General features: G+C 45.1%; 2 protein-coding genes across 2 annotated transcripts; one reads left to right on the top strand and one right to left on the bottom strand.

Moving 5' to 3' along the window:
• Nucleotides 1-2,381: 2,381 nt before the first annotated feature.
• On the bottom strand, nucleotides 2,382-7,783 carry ANKS4B (ankyrin repeat and sterile alpha motif domain containing 4B). The gene is made up of 2 exons (XM_063414530.1): nucleotides 7,590-7,783; nucleotides 2,382-3,978 (listed from the first exon to the last, which is right to left on the bottom strand). The coding sequence occupies exons 1-2, from the start codon at nucleotides 7,751-7,753 to the stop codon at nucleotides 2,904-2,906; spliced, it is 1,239 nt and encodes a 412-aa protein (XP_063270600.1). The 5' UTR covers nucleotides 7,754-7,783; the 3' UTR covers nucleotides 2,382-2,903.
• A 3,750-nt stretch (nucleotides 7,784-11,533) lies between these two features.
• On the top strand, nucleotides 11,534-18,388 carry ZP2 (zona pellucida glycoprotein 2). The gene is made up of 18 exons (XM_063414305.1): nucleotides 11,534-11,574; nucleotides 11,652-11,725; nucleotides 11,885-11,968; nucleotides 12,044-12,138; nucleotides 12,937-13,095; nucleotides 13,446-13,490; nucleotides 13,689-13,853; nucleotides 14,298-14,394; nucleotides 14,477-14,658; nucleotides 15,060-15,189; nucleotides 15,333-15,514; nucleotides 15,594-15,685; nucleotides 15,769-15,893; nucleotides 16,152-16,341; nucleotides 16,596-16,731; nucleotides 16,808-16,904; nucleotides 16,991-17,077; nucleotides 17,167-18,388. Exons 1-18 carry the CDS (start codon nucleotides 11,534-11,536, stop codon nucleotides 17,307-17,309), a joined length of 2,124 nt encoding a protein of 707 aa, XP_063270375.1. The 3' UTR covers nucleotides 17,310-18,388.
• Nucleotides 18,389-19,812: the final 1,424 nt, after the last annotated feature.

The following is a 19,812-nucleotide window of genomic DNA, read 5'->3' as shown; positions in this document are numbered from 1 at the left end:
ATTGGCAGTGGGACATTTTGGGAGCCTGGCTTCAGTGTTGTACCTCTGATGTCATGAAGAGGACTTGATTCAATTACAATGGGAATTGCTTGGATGCCTCCTTTAGATTTTCTGAGGGGAAATAATAGCATCAATTTCTGTTTCCTTCTCTTACAAATAAGTGGATCATTAAGCTGTGTAACTTTATATTGAAATTAAAGAGATACTGCTGGTTTTCTTTGACTTTCATTTTGTTGTCCATTTCTTTTCTGGTTTATAGTTGATCTATTTAAAGACAAGAAAGTATTCAAGTTGTTGCAGTGACTCCTCAGTAAATATGATCACTGAAGGTAAATGGAAGAAATAGAGAGTGCTCTGCAGTTGTCTCATGCTGCACATTTAATGTCTGTCCAGTGCAGAGTATTAAATCCTTAAGGAAGGAGAACTTTGTACTTGGGAGGGCTGTGCTCATGTGAGATTGCCTTGTTTTATGGTTTGGGTTCTGCTCCAGGATCGCACATGTGATACATAAAGCCTCTCCAACTGAACTGAGCTCTACAAATGTTCCTAAGGCGTCACAGCTAGGATTCCAGTGCTTCCAAACTCTAAAGGAAACAAAGAGTTTGGTTAAAAAAAAAAAAAAATCTGAAAACAACCAAGTACATGAGTGGAAAAAAACCAAAATGTGAGTCTTCCTTTCTATTGATTTCCCCCCCAATTTTTTCCACAGGTCTGCTTTACACCATTCCATAAGAAAAGGACTTTATTTTTTTTTTTTATTAAAAAGAATAAAAATTAATTTCATTGCCTAAAAGTAAGTGTTATATGGGGTGCTGTGGGGCTCCTTAGTCTCTTGATGCAGTTCCTGGAAGATGAGACTCCCACAGGTCTGGTGCTGTTCCTTTTAGCTCCACAGTCACTGCAAATATCGAAGGAGGTGCCTGAACACTGAGGATGCTGTGACAACAGAGTTATTTATGTGCAGATGGTCTCTGCTGTTCTCCCTGGCTGTCAGAGGCTGCAGATGAGTAAGCACAGAGGCAGATTTTCTGTCCATTTAGGAATCCTTGGTTCCTGATTCCCCTGCAGTGCCTTCTCCTCTCCCTACATTTGCCTCCCATCGGTGAGAGGCATTTGCATGCTTAGACTCTTTGAGAGCATTTCCTGGACAGCTGAATCCAACCCACTTATTTAAAGCCTGGCCTGAAAAAGGTAAAAAGGTGCCTCGTGGTCAGCACTCTGCAGCAGTTTGGAGTCACTGGAGCAGCACAGACTTTGTGTCAGCCCTGTGGGGCAGGGACTGGGGGTGCAGAGGGGATGGGGCTGGGCTGGCCTCAGCAGGAATGGGCAGCATCTGCACCTCCAGCATGGGGAAAGGGGATGAAAATCCATCTATCATATGCCTTCAGATAGGAAGGATTAATTGGCTCTTTCTTGCTTTGTTAAACATTTGGGAGTTTCTTAGCCACAATGAAAACAACCAGACGGAGTCTGTGGGGAAGGAGTCTGGATTACTGTGCAACCATGGAAGGTTGCACAGAGCAGGACTTTGATGTGATTGCTTAATATAAGAACATTTCAACCTGCTGTGTACACAGGAATCCAGGCAGGGAATAATGCGGCATAAAGTCCACCCAAGAAAAGATATTATAATATACAAATCACAGCCACAAGATGGTATGGAAAGAAGAAACATGAAAAACCAGATCATTAACCAGGATTAGCATCCACAAATGCAGCATACCCCTAAGGAAAAAAATCACAGCTGGCTAATGGAAAGTTATAAAAAGGAAAATATTCTGCTAATAAATGTGCATCTAAAATCTGTGATCTTAGCCAGAGCATGGCTACTACAAGCACTTTATTAGACTCACAAAACTTAACAGGAGTGATTATTTTATGTCTGATGGTGCTGGCTTCCCAAGGGAACAGGGGAACCCTGCTGTGAATGCCTCCAGATAGACTGTGAAGAGCAGGAGCTTCCACAGCAGCACAGCTCATTTCTTTTTTATTTTCATGAGCTCTGTGTGTGTGTGTGATACACAGCTCTCAGGCTAAGGCTGACAACAACCCACAGAAAATAGTGTGTGATATGAATCCTCATTTCTGGGACTTTGCATGGAAAATGCAGCCTATAGGAACCAGGCTGGGGGTATACCAAAATAGAGCCAAAATTCTGAAAATTAACCTCAGCTTTTTGTAGTTAAAAGTGTTGCAGCCTTTATGACATTTAGGGCATGATGGGTGCTGGCAATTGGATCCAGTCTAATGAGACAAGAACAAATATACAAGTCACACTGAGCATCTCTTGGGAAGATACTTCATGTATTTTTAAATTAATGTCAATACAGAAGAAAAAACTTTACTGACAAAAATATGAAACTTGCTGTAAATTAGTCTTATTTACATTAATTCAGACGTGATAAGAGTCAGTAAACAACAGCTAAAATCAAGATTCCTTTTCTAACATACCATCAGTACCAAGTAGAGTGGTTTTACTGATCTTACAGAAGCAAATGGAGAAAACTCAAAGCTCTAAAGCTCTGAGAATATTCTTTGCATTGTGGTTTTGGAGAGGAAAAGAAGGCCTTTATTAAGGAATGCAGCGGGCCTGGCCTTCACTGATATTTAAAATTATCTGGACCAAAAGAAATCCAGACCACATAAACAGTTCAGGGAGAAAAAGCTTTTGGGTTTTTACCTTCACATTCTTGCTACTTGGTAGAATATACTTTACTTAATATCCTGTTCACCACTACTACCTATCCAGAGAGAAAAAAATGTTATCCCTGCTGTACTTCTTAAAGCAATTGGTAATCCCTCTGCCTTTTGCTTTAGCAGATTTCTGAAAAGAGTTGCACACTCCTTGGAGAGAGGGAAAGGTAATGAATCAGAGTGTGGGTTACAACAACAGGTATGGTAATTTATAAGCAAGTATCTACAGTTTTTCCAGGGTTCTTCAGTGCCTGTTTTCTTTTATTCACAGCATTCAGGACTTTCTTTCTTGGCCCAAGCTCCATCTGAATGCTCTGTAGGTCTTCATCAGAACATAGCATCAGGGCTTCTAAATCAATTTTTTCCCTCATGAAGACTGGGAGAAACTCATCCAGCATCTGTGATGCCAGAAATACCTCAAGGGGTGTATTCTCTGCTTCCTCATCATCCCAAATGACTTCTTCCTCGTTCCAAGGGACATCAGCACTGTTTTCAGCATTATCTTCCCTGCCATTCTCAGCATTTTCATTCTGAAAGAGCTCACTGGCCATTGTAACTCTTATCTCTTCCTTCTCAGAAGACACAGTTTCAGGATTTACCTCTGCAGCCAAATTCCTCCCAAACACAATCTTGCCAAGACCTGGCCTCTGAAAAATGGAGAGCTGACTGTCATTACCAGCAAGGTTTTTCTCTTCGAGGTCATCGAGTAATTCATCCTCCTCTTTCTCATCAAACAAATGCATCACACTTCTCCTTCTGGTATCATCCTCTTGGTCATTTCTTTGTGTTTCCTGCCTTCTTGTGCTGTCAGCTGTCTTTTTTGTCTTGAGTTTCAAGGTATCTTTCAGGGTTTTGGTTAAAGTACTTGTGGTATTTGAAGCAAACAGACCGGGCAGCTTTACCCTGGAGTGCGTTCCTTTGGAGGAATTCACCGTGCCGACCTTCTCTTTGATATAATTCCGGTTCATTTCATGCTGGTGTTTCTCCTGGCGCTTCTCACATTCCTTGATTTGCCTCTCGACGTTCCTGTGGGCCTGTGCCTTTTGTTTGGAGACCTTCTTTGGGTTCAGCAAGTTCTGCTCAGTGGCAGCCTTGTCCAGGATCTGCACGCACTCGCTGCGGTCCCTGCTGGCCGCTGCCTCCAGGGGAGTGCGCAGGTCGTTGTCCAGGGCAAAGATGTTGGCACCAAAGTTGATGAGAAAAGAGACGCAGTGGAGGTGGCCATTGCAGGCAGCGTGGTGCAGGGGCGTGTTCCCCCAGATGTCACACTTGTCTGGATCACCCCTGGCAGGGAAAACAGCACACAGTGAGCTGGGCTGCCCACACTGAGCCCTGAATGTGTCACTCTGCTCTGCTCTGAGGACAACGGCCCAGGGACAATGGCTCAGCTTGGCTCCAGCACCAGAACAGGGCTGCACTCACTCACACAAGCCCTGAGTGTGGTGTGTGTGTGGCATGGGCTCTAATTCCTGCCCCAGGAGTCAAACAAGTTCACTGTGACTGCCTGTGCATCTCCCCCTAAAGGAGCCAGGGCATTTCCTTTGTCACCTCAGGGTCTGGTAACTCCAAGTGGGCTCAGGCTTTGGCTTAGTCCCATTGGAATTACTGGCAAAACTGTTTCAAGGACATTTGCAGGGAATATTTTAAAGTGTTCTTGGTGACTTGTTCCTTTTGCATATCTAATACAGGGCAATATTAGGAGGTTTCCTCACCAGCCACAGTGATACACACATAGTCAACTCCTGCAGTAATTTTTTGGGGTAGGTAATAGGTAAATGATCTGGAGTAAAGCCCTGATTACCCATTTGTCTCCACTGCTATTAGTTTAAGCCCAGAGAGATGCCATTGTTTTTCAACTCTTTTGTTCTCAGTAAGCTGCTTTTGCTCATGAGGGTTTGAAAAGCAGAAGCTCGTTGGAAAATAAAATGCCACATTTTTCAACTGAGCTGAAAGCCAGTGAGAAGTATTGCATGATTTTTAACTCTTGCACTGACTTGACACTGAACTGCTGGCCTGCAGACAAGAATCAGCTTGAATATTTAGATATACAAGGAAAACCTTAGCAATGTTCAGAACAGAGCCTGAGTCTTTTTGTGACCAACAAACAGGGCCCAAAATCTTTATTGGCCTCAGAGTCAGGGACCAAATTTACGAGGAGAATTTCCACTCTTGGGAGTTCGAGCATTTCAGTGACTCGGAGGTTGGTGCCACGGCAGCTGTACTGTGAAAGACACGGTACATCCTGCCACCAAATGTCCTTCAGGCACTGATCTCTGGCTCTGGGACTCTGAAGAAAAGCACTGCCAGGTTTGTTGAGGGCCAGATCTGAACACATCCTTCAGCCTGAGCTGCCCCAGGCAGGAGTGAGGTCGGGGGTCCAGCAGAGCCAGCCGTGCCGGCCGTGGGAGCTCAGGCTTTGCTACAAGGAGGTGGCAGCTGAGGATCAAAGTTTCTCCTCTCAGACACATGGGAACCATGTGTCCATATTTCTGCCTGTGTGGCTGTGCCCTGCGGAGCTGCCTGGCTGTGGCCAAGCGTGCCAAATTCCTGAATTCCCACATTGGTGAGCAGGCTGTTGTACCCGGGGCCTTGGGAGTGCCAGGGCACCCGTCCTCCCCCAGGGCCCTTCAGGGCTCTTTGTGGCCTCTTTTCCCCTGGAACCTGCCAGGCTTTGAGCCTCAAACAATTGACAAACTCGAGTGGCTCTTCCCAGCTCAGTGGGACTTTGGGCAAGGTTTGACCAGGTCTGCTCCGGGTTCTCATTCTCCTGCTTTCCCAAGGAAAAGGCTCACACAAGAAACCAGATTCTGCTCTTTGGTCTTGCCTTTATTCATGTACCTGCAAGTAAGGCAGAGAAAACCTCTCCTGACCCCTGGGAAGATAAATTATTTCCAGATGAAAGGGGTTTGTTGTTAGTATTGCTAACTTTCCAAGGGCCAAAGCTTGAGAATCCTAAAATCTGCAACCAGTCTAAAGAAAATTGCCCTGTACGTCAGAGACTCTTCTCTCAGAAGCTTCTTCAAGGAAAGGACAAATTTGTTAAAAATAGTTAAAAAACTTTCTCACAAGAAAACATTAACTGGCTGGAGAACAGCTGAAACATCTTCTAAAATTCAGCTTCTCCCCCAAAAAACAGTGAGAATGCAGCCATACCTCTAACAGGCACATCTTGCTGATGGTGTCAAGAAATCTTGCATTAAAATAGAGGTAAACACATATGTTTGAAGGTTTTGAGGTAATACTGTCCCAAAGGTGTTTTCTACCACGAAAATGACTTAGAAATACATGAAATATAAATATACAGAAATTTTGATCTTTGTGTCATCTGCTATGATTTCTGTCAGCTTATGTAGTAGGAGATACATTTTTCACTCAAATTTTGAAGAAAAAATTTGCTATTTGTTCCTTATCTAGTTGTTCTGCCTTGCAGGTGTTCAGGGACAAACCTTATTGACAGGTATTCCCTGGGAGCTGCCTTAATTGCACAAGTTGAGAAACTGTCAATCTATTTTTGCTTCTCCTGAGGACACAGCAACAACCACGCAGTCCAAAGGTCTTTTTCATTGTGATATCACAGCCACACCTGAGCCCCATGAGCTATAAAGCAAATCTATGAAAAAAGAAATTTTCAACTCCATTTTTAATAGAAGAAAACTCAGATACATCCAAGTAGTTATTCAACTGTTCCCTGCAATCTGTTCACTGTTCTGCAAAAGAACATTTTATTAACTGTATTTCTACACAAGAGCAGATTTTCTTTTATTAGATGTTATTACTGAATCACAGCTTAAAAGGTAGGCTCTGAGCAATAGAGTACTGATGTTGGAGAGATAATTACCATTTCAGTAAGACATTTTAACCATGTAAGACATTTAAATGATACAGACATTTTATTACAAGAAAATAAACCTGTAAAAACCCTTCCTTTGATTTTTTTCTTTTATTTTTCTTTGCTTTCTTTATTTTTATGGTTTACAAGGGTCCTATCACAGCTTCTGAAGTGGTATTCTCAGTTTTAGCATGATGGTAGTTAAAAAAGCAGAGAAATAATCATTTTAGATGTTACTGGATCAAAGCTCTCTGTTCTGACTTGCCTCTGGACAGCGTTAAATTTTCACGAGTGCCTACTAATGGCATTTTGGAAGCAAATATTGGGAGATTTTTTTTCTAAAACTGTTTCAAATGAGGGACTTCTCTATAAATCCTGTCTCAAGATATCCTCAAAGGTTGTTGGCAACCTTCTCCAGTGAGGGAAAAGGAAAGGAAAGGAAAGGAAAGGAAAGGAAAGGAAAGAAAGGAAAGGAAAGGAAAGGAAAGGAAAGGAAAGGAAAGGAAAGGAAAGGAAAGGAAAGGAAAGGAAAGGAAAGGAAGGAAAGGAAAGGAAAGGAAAGGAAAGGAAAAGAGAAAGGAAAGGAAAGGAAAGGAAAGGAAAAGGAAAGGAAAGGAAAGGAAAAGGAAAGGAAAAGGAAAGAGAAAGGAAAGGAAAGGAAAGGAAAGGAAAGGAAAGGAAAAGGAAAGGAAAGGAAAGGAAAGGAAAGGAAAGGAAAGGAAAGGAAAGGAAAGGAAAGGAAAGGAAAGGAAAGGAAAGGAGGAAAGGTCCCAGGGCCCTGCTTCTACAAGCTGCTCTCTGCAGGCTCCACACTCGATGTGGTCCTGTGGGTGCTGATGTATTTTCACTGACAGACCACCTGAAGAGCTTTTCAACCCCTGTCTGAAAAAATAATAAAGAGACCTGCCTGCAGACTCTGGACCTAAACCACTGCCACTAAAGAAACCATTCTTGGCAATGCATTGAAAGGAATGACCGTGATTTTCAGCCTTTGTCATCTGGGCATTAGAAACACGACACAGTAATTGTAGTTTTGAGGCCCAGGTTTAGGCAGTGCCTGACTTACCCCCTCCGGCAAATGACTTCCAGAGCCTCCAGGTACCCGTGGTAGGCTGCCAGAAGTGTGGGTGTCATCCCATCTTCATCAGAAGTGTTGAGGTCTTTCCTGGTGGCCTCTTTCAACAGGTCCACGTTGCCATCAGCCGCTGCTTTGTGATACCTGCTGGACATTTTCAGCAGCTTCTGGTGTCCCGAGGCAGCTCTGGGTGTACAGTCACTCCTCCATTGAGGGATAGTTCATTAATGATTACAATCCCTGTCTCAGGAGGGAGGGGAATGGGAGGGCAAAGTTCCTGGCAGGCTGGTTGTCTGGAGATGTGTGTGGGTAACCAGGCTGTGGTGTGGTGAAGGTTTTCATTTCCTGGGAGGTGGCTCTGCCATGCACCAGTTTGGTGCATGATTGACTCCTCAGAGAGGGGCTCCAGTCACCTTCTCTGTGTCTTGGCCTGTGACTGTTCTGTGGGAATCGCAAAAGGACTTTGAACTACAAAAAGAACTTCAAAAAACCCTTCAAAAGGCCATGAATGTCAGTGTGAGCAGGTTTCACTCCAGCTAATGAGCTTGATGGGAGGAAATGGATGAGCAATTACCTTTACTGGCGAAGCCCTTTGTAACCCATCTTTTACTGGGATGCTGTATTTGAAAACAAGTCACTCCCCTGCCAAACTGGGCACTTCCATGGAACCATTTTGTGTACCAAGTCTGGAAATGATGAGCAGGGTGATGTTTGGATAAAACCCCCAAGTCTGCAAGTCACAGCTGGCAAAACCACACCTGTGTAAGTTGCATTTCATCAGGAGATCTTCAGGAAACTGGCAAATAAAAAACTCTTTTGACAGATATTGTAATCTCTGTTTAGATGCAGAAAAATGTGCAGGATTTCCTCAGGATACCACAGGGAATTACAGAAAGGGAAACATGATGGGCCTGCACCCACTGCCCCACCTGGGCACTGTGGTCCTTGCCTGGGCACAGATGGGTCCATTCCCCATCACAAATAATGATTTCTTGATTTAGAAATAATTTTCCTGGAGTTTAGTGGCATTAAGGGCAACCTCTACAAGCAGAAACCTATAGAAATAGACTACTTCTAACTTACAGTCCAAAAGAATTACTAAGAGCAAGCCATATAAAAAGTCAGTTTTCAAACAAGAGCTGAAAAGCTGGTAAGAGGCTACAGCAGCTTCCTGCAGTGCTGTGAGCTCAGGGTTCTTCTGGCCACATTCACAAGAGCTGCCACATAAACATTACTTTTTGCCAAGCAGCTTTCTGTGAGTCACTGATTTAACCTGGATCTCAGAGACTCTACCCTCAGCAATTAGCAATGGGGTTTTGTTGCTTGTTGTGCCCCCGTTAGAGAATCACAAACCAACTCCTTGCTCAGCGTTGGTGCAATCCCCAAGTGGAATTCTGCCACCTCATTTACATCCCATAATTCTGCCCCTGTGACACACCAGAGACCTCTCAAAATGGGCTTCCTCTCTTCATTATTTTCTCAGACAGGGATTGAAGAGCTCTTCAGGAGTGAACTTGTACCAACCTTTTTCTCCCCGTGAGGACAGGGAGAGTCAGTCAGATCCTGTGACAGGTTTGAACCTTTGAGCAAACAATTCCAGGTCAGGGTAAAGCAAAGCCCTGGTTGTCCCCCATGTCACCCCTGGACACAGGTGACCCTGGCGCTGTCCTGCCATCCCAGGGCAGTCAGGATGGGCTGTGCTTCACCAGCCTCCATCCCCACTTTAGAGGACAGTTTTACCCTCAGCCTTTTCTCAGATTCCCTGCATTGCAATGCTTTTCTAATGAAAATGCAGCCATCTATTAATTTTTCTATTTAACAATCTATTATTTATTAATTATTTTTCTATTTAACCATCTATTATTTTTCTATTTCAGCACAGAGCTAAATTTACAGTTACTAAAAAAGCTAGCTGTTGAACAAAGATAAGTAATACATGTGTGTGTGTGTGTGTATATATATATATATATAAGATTAGCTGTTCCTTGATGTCATTGAATGTTATTTCTTTTACTAGTCCTTTTTTCAGGGGTAAAATGATCACCATTCACATACTGCATATACTGCCAGTGCCTGGCAGGAGAGAGGAAACATAATACACCATGAAAAGTGATTTGGTGGGAGAAGAGTCCTTTTAATTTTCAAGATCTTTGGTTTTTCCTACAGAAATACCTTAATTTGCTTTTCTCTTAATTAGCCCAGCACACAAAGTGTTGATCTCAGAGTGATTTTTATCATTAACATCTGAAAATACTGATTTTAAACTTGCTCTGTATAATGCTAAGTGGGAAATTATTGTTCCAAGTTTTAATTAGAGCTAAAGAAAAACCCATGTCAGCTGGGGAAAAGCTTCAGGACTTTGCAAGCTTCATTATTATTTCTGTCATAAAAGTGGGCATCACAAAAAAAGAAAGAAAAAACAAAAGACCAAACAAAATCTTCATCTGTTTCCAAACTCCTGGTACTTGTTCATCTTTGTCCCATCCAAAAACCTCAACTTGAAATGCAATAAATGATTCAACATCAAATGAGCTAAATTTCTCAGCCTGAATGGAGATTATTCTTTTGAGACTAAAGCTCAAAATTGTGAACTTTGTAAACTCCCTGGATAGTTAGAATGAAGCTTTTCTTTTTGTGTTTGAAAAGAACTTCAGAACCATTCCTCTTTCAATTGAAATGTCTTACCAGGCTCAAGAGAAACTCTGCAGTGATGGTACATGGTGTTGTAAACTAACGAACTATTTAACCTGCACCTTTGATTTGTTATTGAATTTCACTGTGTATATGGGTATTACTCCTAATCTGAGAACTCTCCCAAATAAAACATTGCCAGTTAAACAAGCTATTTAGACTGAAAGGCTGCAGCATCACCAGTTATGTTGTTGTAGATAACTTGGAGCACAAATCTGCACTGTGGTGTTGTTGTGCAATCTGTTTTACATGAGGTATTAGCCAGCACAACATTTCCTCATTGCAACTTTTTAAAGCAGCAAATGTGGTATGGTAAAGGCCATGCAAGGGGAGGCAAGTAAGTCCCTGCTTGCCTAATGAGATCTTTGGAACTAATGGGCTTAGAGAAGAATGAAATTAGTCACACTCAGTAATCGTGGCTGCACGATTCAGAGATGATGACAACATTTACCACAACAATAAGAGCTTATTTCTTCACTTCTTATGGAGGCAAAACTCCTGTGCCCCGGGACAAGCTGCTGCTGGATGTCCCCTTGAGCAGGCAGTTCCCACACCAGGCTGAGCCTGACCCCCACCAGGCTGAGGGTCACCCTTGCCAGGCTCTGTGTGACCCACAGGGCTGTCTGACAGCCACCTGAGGTGATTGTTCTCTGCTCTGGGTCCAAGGGCATCCTTGCAGAGCCTGCACACAGCAGGGCTGGCAGCAGTGACATTATCTGATGTATCACAGGGACAGTGATTTCTTCTGCAGTTTTTGCTGTGAGTGCTCGAAAGTTGAAGTTCTGACCTGGCATTCAGACTCTTTGCTTTGTTAAAACATTTTCCGTGGTTTGGGGGATCTTTTCCCCCATGAGATCTTCACCAGTGCTTCCAATAGTCCCAAGGAAAGCCATGTTGAGCTCACTGGTGTCTCAAATTCTGTCATGCTAGCACAGAAAACTCCATTTTAAAAAATAACTGCCAAAACAGATATCCATTTTCCTATTAAATATCTAGCATGGGAACAAAGGGAATACATGATAAGAGCAAGGAACGGATGCCTTCAAAACAGAAAGCAAAAACAACCCCTGCTAAAGACTCAGTATTACTTTAAAGTCTCCTGTGGGCCGCCCACCTCAAGGAGCAGCAGGTGCAGGTGCTCTGCTCCCCGGGCAGCAGAGAGGTGGCACCTGTGTGAGCCAGAGCCAGGGCTTATATAATCCTCCCTGGGCAGCCAAAGACCAAGCTTGTGGTGCCCTGGAGAGATGGGGTTTGAGCACCAGTGCTGGAGCACCTCAAGGATGTGGTGAGTGTGGTTTGGGATACAAGAAGAGGTGGGTTCTTTCCTTGCTGCTCTCTCATTTGGTTCTCTTCTCCTTTCAGGTTGCTGCTCCTGTTTGGATTTTTGCTCTGCTCAGCCCCCTGTGCTGCTGGCCTGGGGGATCAGGATTTTTGGGGTAATGTGCCCTCTCTGGGCTGGCTGTTGTCTTTGGGTTTGCTTGGAGCTGCTTCCCCTCTGCCTTGGCAGGGAGGGGGCTCTGAGGCTGCCTGGGGGCTTGCAGGGTGTGTGCCTCCAGGAGGGTGTCCTGGAGCTCATGATGGTTTCCCCTCTGCAGAGAATGTGACCTGTCATAGGGATGGGATAGAAGTGGAGTTTTCCAGAGAGCTTAGCAACTACTCCTGGCACGTGGGTGTTGTTGGTATGTACTGCTGCTGCCCTGGCCCTCCTGCTGGAACCTGCCTGCTGCAGGGCTAACCTTCCACATCCCTCCTAGATGTGAGTGGTGAGGAGATCGTGTCCTGTGACCACACTGTGGATTATGAGAGGCTGATGCTCAGTGTCCTGTTTGTCAACTGCACCAGACTGGAGGTAAAGGGGTCTTTATCCTGGAAAACTGCTGTAATGGAGTTAGGAGATGTTTAATTTTTTTCTCTGGACAGGACTGGGTTTAATAGGGTTTCTGTTTCTACCTCTCCTCAAGACTGAGGGTACTTATACTTCTGATAATCTAAAACTCTTGTAAAAGAACACTTCATGCCAAAAGTTGAAAATGAAAACCAAACCCAAAGCTACTGAAATTCTTATTCTTTCAACCACGCAATAAATCCCTCAGAGCCTGCTGTAAATGTTGTGTTCTCCTGTAGACTTGAACTACTTGACAAGTTTTCTTGTAGGGAGATGGACCAGGTTCAAGAATTTCAGAGCACTAATCAATTTAAATGTGTATTGACAGACAATTAACACCATATGCTGATCATAACTGTTGAGGTAGAATAGTAAGTGGGAGGCCAAAACCAGATGCTTTACTGGTAACTGTTGCTTTTAGATATTTGAAATGCCATAAGACTCTGTTCTGCTGTTTATTAGCTTAGTATTTTTGGACAGCTGACTCTCTGCCACTAAAGCCTGCTACTCCTTTTCTTCTTGGAGACTTCTGCAGTTATGTCTGTATTTTCTGCTCTTCAACCTAACCCTGTGCCTCCCTGCTTTCCTAAAGAGCTCATCCTTTTCTGCTGGGCTTTTAAAACAAGAACTCATCTTCTCCTTGCACTGGTACAAACACCTAAACTGAGTCTGAAGTTAGAGTTCAGTCCCAATGGCTTTTACCTGCCCTGGTGCTGTAGTGAGTACTGCTGCCTCTTTCTAATTAATGTCTCTTGTCTGCAGCACGGTCAGCACCAGCTCTGGCTGAGGCTGATGGTGAATGACACCATGGGAGAGGAGATGAATATTACCTACAGCGCTCACTGTGACAGCATTCACACAGATAAAGTCACCACTCCTGTGTTTGCTGGTGTGACAAACTGCACAAAAGACTTCATGGCAGTAAGTAGAGGAGTGGGAGTGCTGTAGATCCTGCTCTTAGGCTTGCAACAAAGCAAGGGGGCTGTCTCCTGGAATTGTGTGTCTGGGATCTGCAGAAAGCTGGGAAAAGCACCAGTGAGCTGCAAGGAGGTCTCTTGGCTGCATGTTCATTTTGGCTTGGCTGCTGACTCTTTGAAGAGCTGGTTTGCAAATGGTCATTAATGATGCATCCAGTCTGGCTCCAGCCCTATTGCAGGGGGGAGCTGGAAAGCAGCTGTTGGCCATCTACTTTGGGAAGATGTAGTGGGGATTTTGCTGTGTGGCTACAACCCTACAAATTCCTGCAGTCTAATTCTTGTGGTGTGTTTCAGGTTACCTTCCCAGGACTCATGTCAAGTCTCAGTAATGAGCATATGGTATGTTCCTTCCACCCTGTGAGGGGGGCTGGGGGTGTGTCTGGGATTTTGGCATAAACTGAGCCTGATACCTCCATGTTCAGGCAGGGGCCTCTCTGATGAACTGGGAGGTTCTGCCCTGTCAATATAGAGAGCTTGAATGTAAAGCCTGGTAGAGTGATAATGCCTCAATGCTTCTGTGCCTTTCTTGCTTTGCAGGTTCCAGCAGCTCCAATGTCCTGGAATCTGTCAGTTGATGATGGAACCAGAGTACATCAGCTGAGCCTTGGGCAAGCAATGCAGCAAGGATATAACTTCCTAGTTGATGGCCACAACCTGATCTTTCAGGTGGCCTTTGCTGCCACTGGAGTTGTGTCCTACAAGGTATGTGAATGGAGGATCAGCACTGAGGAGCTGCCCAGCCCTGTCTCCCTCCTGTAGACCTGGGGAATGAATTTTCAGGCCAGGGCCAGAGGTGATGCACTGCTGGGTTGAGCTGGTGCGTGCAAGGCTGTTTGGCTGTGCACAGCTGTCTCTGAAATGCTTGGCACGAGGAAATGGGGAGGCAGCGTGTGCACCCCAGACAGCAGCACAGTGAGTGGGAGCCTCCAGAAGCAGATTTCTAGCCACAGCCAGCCCTGGGAACATCTGACTGGCAGTCTCATGATCAGCAGCTGTTTTTAGAAAGGGTGAGGTAGAAAGAAACTGCTGTTGCAGACATGAACAGCAGCAAACCTGAACCTGATCCAGTATAAGGCCCTGTGGGGCTGGTCTTATGATGGGTCAGGAGCTGAGCACAGTCTAATGGAGCTCCATCTTCTTTGTCAGCACAACAATAAGGTGCTCCACACTGTGGCACTCAAGCTCATGTACGGCCCTCCTGAGCACAGACTGGCTGTGGAGTCAAGAATGCTTTGTGCTCCAGGTAATGCATGGGAAAAGCCAGAACCTGACCTGGGGTTGCCCCAGTGAACCTGATCTTGGATTTATCAAAGATGTTTTTGCAGGTCCAGCAATCTGTAATGCAACCCACATGACTGTTGCCATCCCAGCCTTTCCAGGGATCCTCATGGATGTGGACGTAGAGAATAAGACCATCCCCATGGATCAGCTCCAGGAAAATGGAATCACTCTGGACACACAGAGAGGGGTCAGGCTGTATATTAGCAAGGGAGCCCTCAAATCCAGGGTGAGTCCTGATCCTTGAGTTGCAGGTGTTGGTGTGATCACACCTCCTTGGTGTTTGGAGACCCAGAGTGCAGTAGCTCTGATCTTGATTAAGCATCTCTGGAGTCAGCCATGCCCTGTGGCTGGCTGGGGGCAGGTGTGATTAAGATGAATGCAGACTGACTTTGTAGTAGATGGGTATCATCATTCAAGGTAACTTGGGTTTCCACGAGTCTTTTGGCAAAAACAGGGAGGTGAAACTATTTCTCTTGGACAGGGTAGGTATTTGGCATGCCTAGAGCAATGCAGAGGAGCTTCCTGTGCTCCTCAGGCTTGGCTTATTTATTAATCAGCTCTAACAGGTGCATGTGTTAAAATGAGCTCTTGCAGTCACATTTCAAGAGAGCAACTCTTGTCCTTCAGCTACCTGGGGAGAGCTGCTCAGGGCTTCAGTACTACATGTCCTCTGTGAAACTGGCCTTTCACTTCCATGGGGAGACTGTGGCAATGGTGCTGCACCCTGAGTGCCCCTGTGAGCAGCACACACCAATAGGTAAGTGGCTGATTCCTGTGCTGTGGAGCCTCAGCATGGCTCATTGCTGGACTTTGTGTTGGATTAGTTCATCTCACCAACAGCTCCTGGCAGACAGAGCTGTCACTGACTTACATGACAACCTCTGTGAACCTCTGTTACAGCTGCTGTGTGCACCCAGGATGGGTACATGGATTTTGAAGTCCTTGCTGAGAGTACCACCCCACTGCTGGATTTGGACACACTCAGGCTCAGGGATCCTGTGTGCAGGCCAGCCTACAAGTCACCTTTGAATGACAGGGTTCGGTTTCATGTCCCACTGAATGGGTGTGGGACCAGGCATTGGGTGAGTGCGTGGCTGGGAATGGTGGGGGTGGGACTCAGGTTTTGGGAATGCCCTCATTAATGCTGTTATTTGTCCACAGTTTGATGGGGAGCAGATTCATTATGAGAATGAGGTGAGGGCCTTATGGACAGACCTTCCCCTGGGCAGGATCTCAAGGGACAGTGAACTCAGGTGTGTCTGGAAACCTCTTTAGGCCATCCAGTACTGTATTACCCACATGAGTATGTGACTTACCTGCTCCTTCCTTGTTACAGGTTAACAGTCATGTGCTCCTTCAGCAATGGTGATGCCTCCCTCACTATACAAGTAGACCACCTTTCTCCTCCACCTTCTTCAGTGAATCAAGGTTCCCTCTCTTTAGTTCTTCTGAGCTACCCAGGTAAAGCTGGCTCTGGGCTCAGTTAGCTGGGAAATATCTGGAGCTTGTGGAGGGGAGGGTGGATGAGTGAACTGTTCTGGAACACGGACTTCTACTGTCCTGGTGTGCTTCCCTCCTGCTCATCCATGCTGCCTGAAGCAGATGCCTTAAATCTGTGGCCCTTGCACAGACAGCAGCTGTCCAACAGGCTGCTGCTGAAGAGCTTGAGCCCTTCTCTGCACCTGGGTTATTGACCAGGAGTGCCTTTGGCTCTTGCAGAGGACTCGTTCAGGCAGCCGTACCGTGAGGATCAGTACCCCGTGGTGCGCTACCTGCGGCAGCCCATCTTCCTGGAGGTGCAGGTGCTGAACCGCAACGACCCCAACCTGCACCTGGTCCTGGATGACTGCTGGGCAACAGCCTCCCCAGAGCCAAGATCTCTGCCCCAGTGGAATATTGTTGTGGATGGGTGAGTGGCCTGCCATACAAACAAAATCACCTTTTGCAGTGGGTGGGAGGAGTGCATGATTCTCTCTTGCTCCCTCTTTAGTAGGAGAGCCTTAAGTACAATGGCCTTCCAAGTACTGCTCTGGGATGCTGGAGTTTGTAGGAAGAAGGAAGTACCTCAACCTTGAAATTTATTCTGTTGCTCAAAGGAGTCAACACCAACAACCCAAACCTTCTCTACCCTGATGTCCTGACTTGGTTTTTTTTTATTGGCAGCTGTGAGTATGACCTAGACAGCTACAGGACTGTGTTTCACCCTGTGGGACGTGGTGTCAGCTACGCTAACTACCGCCAAAGGCTGGAAGTGAAGACTTTTGCCTTTGTCTCTGGTGACAAAGCTGTTCCTGGCCTGGTAGGTGACACTGGATGAGGAGCAGTTGTTGTTTCAAAATGAACAGATGTCTCATTCCTCTCATTCTCTGTCCCAGGTGTACTTCCACTGCAGCGTTCTGATCTGCCACCGTTTTCACCCAGACTCCCCATTGTGCATACCAAGATGCCCAAGGCCATCTAGGAGCAAGAGAGGTAATGTCTGAGTGGATTTTAGGTTGCACTGATCCAAGATAACCCACTGCACTGTGGGGCTCAACTCTGCTGTGTTTCTGTTGTAGGAAGTGGGATGGCAGCTGTGAACTCTGCTGTGGTGAGCCTGGGGGGCCCTGTCCTCTTTGTGCCAGAAGAATGGTCTGCAGCACGAGGTACTGAGCCAGTGCTGCTGGGGGGCTTTGCTTGGCCTTAGTTGAGGCTCTGTGTCCACAAACAAACTGCTTTTCCCTTTGCTTTGCAGGGAGCACTCTCCTGAGCAAGGAGGCATGGGCTGGCATTGCAATGACTGCTGTTGGTGTTCTCTCTCTGGCCACAATGCTACTCTTTTTGGCTTTTCCTAAATGCCTGAAGAGAAGAGCCTACATGGTAAATGTGGTACATTAATGTGTATTTCCAAATAAACTTGGAGTAGTCACTTGGTGAATTATGTCTGTCATGTATTCCCTCTCCTGCATCTGATTATGCAAATCAACACTGCTCATCCTCTGAATGTGTCTCCTTATTGTGGATTTGTCCTTAACAATGACTACAATACTTAATTTCCTGAGTGTCTTTGTTCTGAAATAGGCCACTGCTATGTTAAATTCCTGTTGGACTTTGCACCGATTTCCTTTTTTGAATTGTTCATCATTGTTCATAGTTGTGATTCCAGTTAACTGGGTTTTTAAAAATCCATGTTGTGCCAGTATCTACAGTATGAGTAGCTCCTCCAGCTGCTCTTGTAAACATGAGCCCTATACTGTACCTGGAAATTAAAACCTAGCTTTGTTGAAAGAGTTTAGCAACACCAAATATTTGTGTTAAAACTTTACTGTAGAAAAAAAAAAAATCCCCTTTATCCTTCTGGGAATCAGGTCATTACCAAAGGTCTTTGAAGGAGATATACAGTGGAGCCTCCCTTTTCTGCATATAGCAATCTAGAAGGACACTAGAAAAACCCCAAAGTGGAACAGAATTCCTGCTGCCAGAGTTGGTCTTCTGATGGCTGAAAGTTCCACTGGCCACTGAATAGGGGCACCAGGAATATGTAATTTGGGGGTCTCAAATTGGGGGAGGAAAAAATGTGCAAGTACAGCTCAAGCTGTCTTGTCTGCACTATTGACAGCACTGTCTGTAGATGTAATGCTGCCCACCTGAGGTGAGGGAGTTTTTCATGCAGTTCTTACTTTGTATGCCTCGCATAGTCAAGGAAACAAGGCGTAAAATATAATGTGACAGAGTGAAAGTGCTTTGTTGCAGTAGGAGTGTAACAGCCTTAGGTTAAACATTGTGTGGAAACTTTGTGTGAGCAGGGTTAGTGATCATCACAAGTCCAGCTCTGTGGTCTCTGAGTGTGCAGGGTTTCAGATCAAGTCAGTGCCCAGACCCTGACACTTGTCAAACGTGTTGTGCATAACCAGCACAGGCTGTGGGCTTGTCTGCCACAGCCCCTACTGCACTTAGGCATTATTAATGAGCTATTATTAATGCAATAGATTTCAGGCTGCATTTTCTAAGTATTAGTGTATATTTCATGCAAAGACAGCATGGAGTAGAGACCAGGATTAACATGATCCTTAGGCCTTATGCTAGTATTTAATCAAAATTATAATAATATAAACACAATGAAACTATGGATCTCACATGAGAGCCACTTAAGTACACGTCAGTTACTGTCACTGGCCTGATGAAAGTTAGTGTTGAAAGAGTTACTTAAGCTGTTGTCCAGCAAGCAACCTGCTATACTTAAGCCTTGTTGACTTAGCACTTGGCTGGAATATGAAGTATTTCTGCAAAAGCCAGGTAAGTGGTCCTTGATGAAGAGGGTTTGTGTACTTGACAGTATGTTGTACTTAACTGTATGGGCTGTTTAGACTTATTTGGGTCAGAAGAGCTAATCTTAATATTCCCGCTCTCCATCCTTCTTGTTCTGAAGTGTGGGGAAAAGATCTTTGTGTGTGTTCAGGTAGAGAAGTTTCCTTGTTTCTCATTGATAGAGTTTGAACTTTGCTCTAGGATGGTTGAAGTTTGCTAAATAACGCTACAGTGATGTGTAAACATGCTAGTTAACACTCTAATAAGCTAAAATATTCCTTGCATATCTTGCATACCTGAATCTGCAGACTTGCAATAGTGAAGATATTTAAACTAACTTGGGTACCTTCAGTATGGGAAGCAGTGAGAGCTTTATTTTTGCTCTTTGACTGCTGTATTTTGTACTATTTTTACTGCCTGAGGAGGTGAGACAAAGAGCTTGCACATGATGACAGCCATCTAGGTCAAAGAGGGGGTTGTTCTTGCCTGGTTTCTGCTTCTGGCAGATATTTTTTGCCTAGCAAAAGACTTCAGATGTGGCCTGTGAGAGATCGGTCTCTGGGAGGGTTAACTATAGTTATCTAAGGGTGGCTCAGTTAATGCTCTTCAGGGCCATTGCAGGAGTGATTTGAATGGAGGACTTGTGTAATTAATTTAAATCAAGGAAAACACAGGATTGTGTTCCTTATTTTGTATATAATTTACCCTAGAGCCCAGCCAAATGTGTTTCTTTCCTCTTCCTCTACGTGTGCTGCTGCCTCTCTGTCCCCTGTTGAAGTGTGTTATCTGCAAAGTTTAAGCTCATGTTAAAAGTAAAAAAGATTCCTCTCCTGCATTCAGGTAGAGGTCCCTCTCTTCTGACACAGTGAAGGGTGGGGATGATGGTGCTGCAAGAGAAGGCAGAGGAATTCATCAGGGAGCCTGCTGCAGGTGGAGGCGCAGCATGGACTCTGCAGCCTGAGCTCAAGCGGCTGCTTCAGGAACCACACCACAGCTGCTTTCTCCAAGTCTCCTTAGACATGGGATTTTTTGGGGGCCCCCAGAATGTAGGACCATGAGAGTGGCTGACTATTAAGGCATGTTCATGCCTGCA

This window comes from Prinia subflava, chromosome 17, assembly GCF_021018805.1.
Source record: "Prinia subflava isolate CZ2003 ecotype Zambia chromosome 17, Cam_Psub_1.2, whole genome shotgun sequence".
Taxonomy (NCBI): Eukaryota; Metazoa; Chordata; class Aves; order Passeriformes; family Cisticolidae; genus Prinia; species Prinia subflava.
Note: the sequence above shows the minus strand (reverse complement) of the source record. Positions and strands in the feature narration are given on the sequence as shown.

Excerpts from the sequence above, each read along its gene's own strand:
- ZP2 (XM_063414305.1), top strand. The coding sequence starts at position 11,534 with ATGGGGTTTGAGCACCAGTGCTGGAGCACCTCAAGGATGTG. Across the intron at positions 11,969-12,043 it reads CTGGCACGTGGGTGTTGTTG|ATGTGAGTGGTGAGGAGATC; the intron begins GTATGTACTGCT and ends CATCCCTCCTAG. Across the intron at positions 15,686-15,768 it reads TCAAGGGACAGTGAACTCAG|GTTAACAGTCATGTGCTCCT; the intron begins GTGTGTCTGGAA and ends TCCTTGTTACAG.
- ANKS4B (XM_063414530.1), bottom strand. The coding sequence starts at position 7,753 with ATGTCCAGCAGGTATCACAAAGCAGCGGCTGATGGCAACGTGGACCTG. Across the intron at positions 3,979-7,589 it reads GAAGTCATTTGCCGGAGGGG|GGGTGATCCAGACAAGTGTG; the intron begins GTAAGTCAGGCA and ends TTTCCCTGCCAG.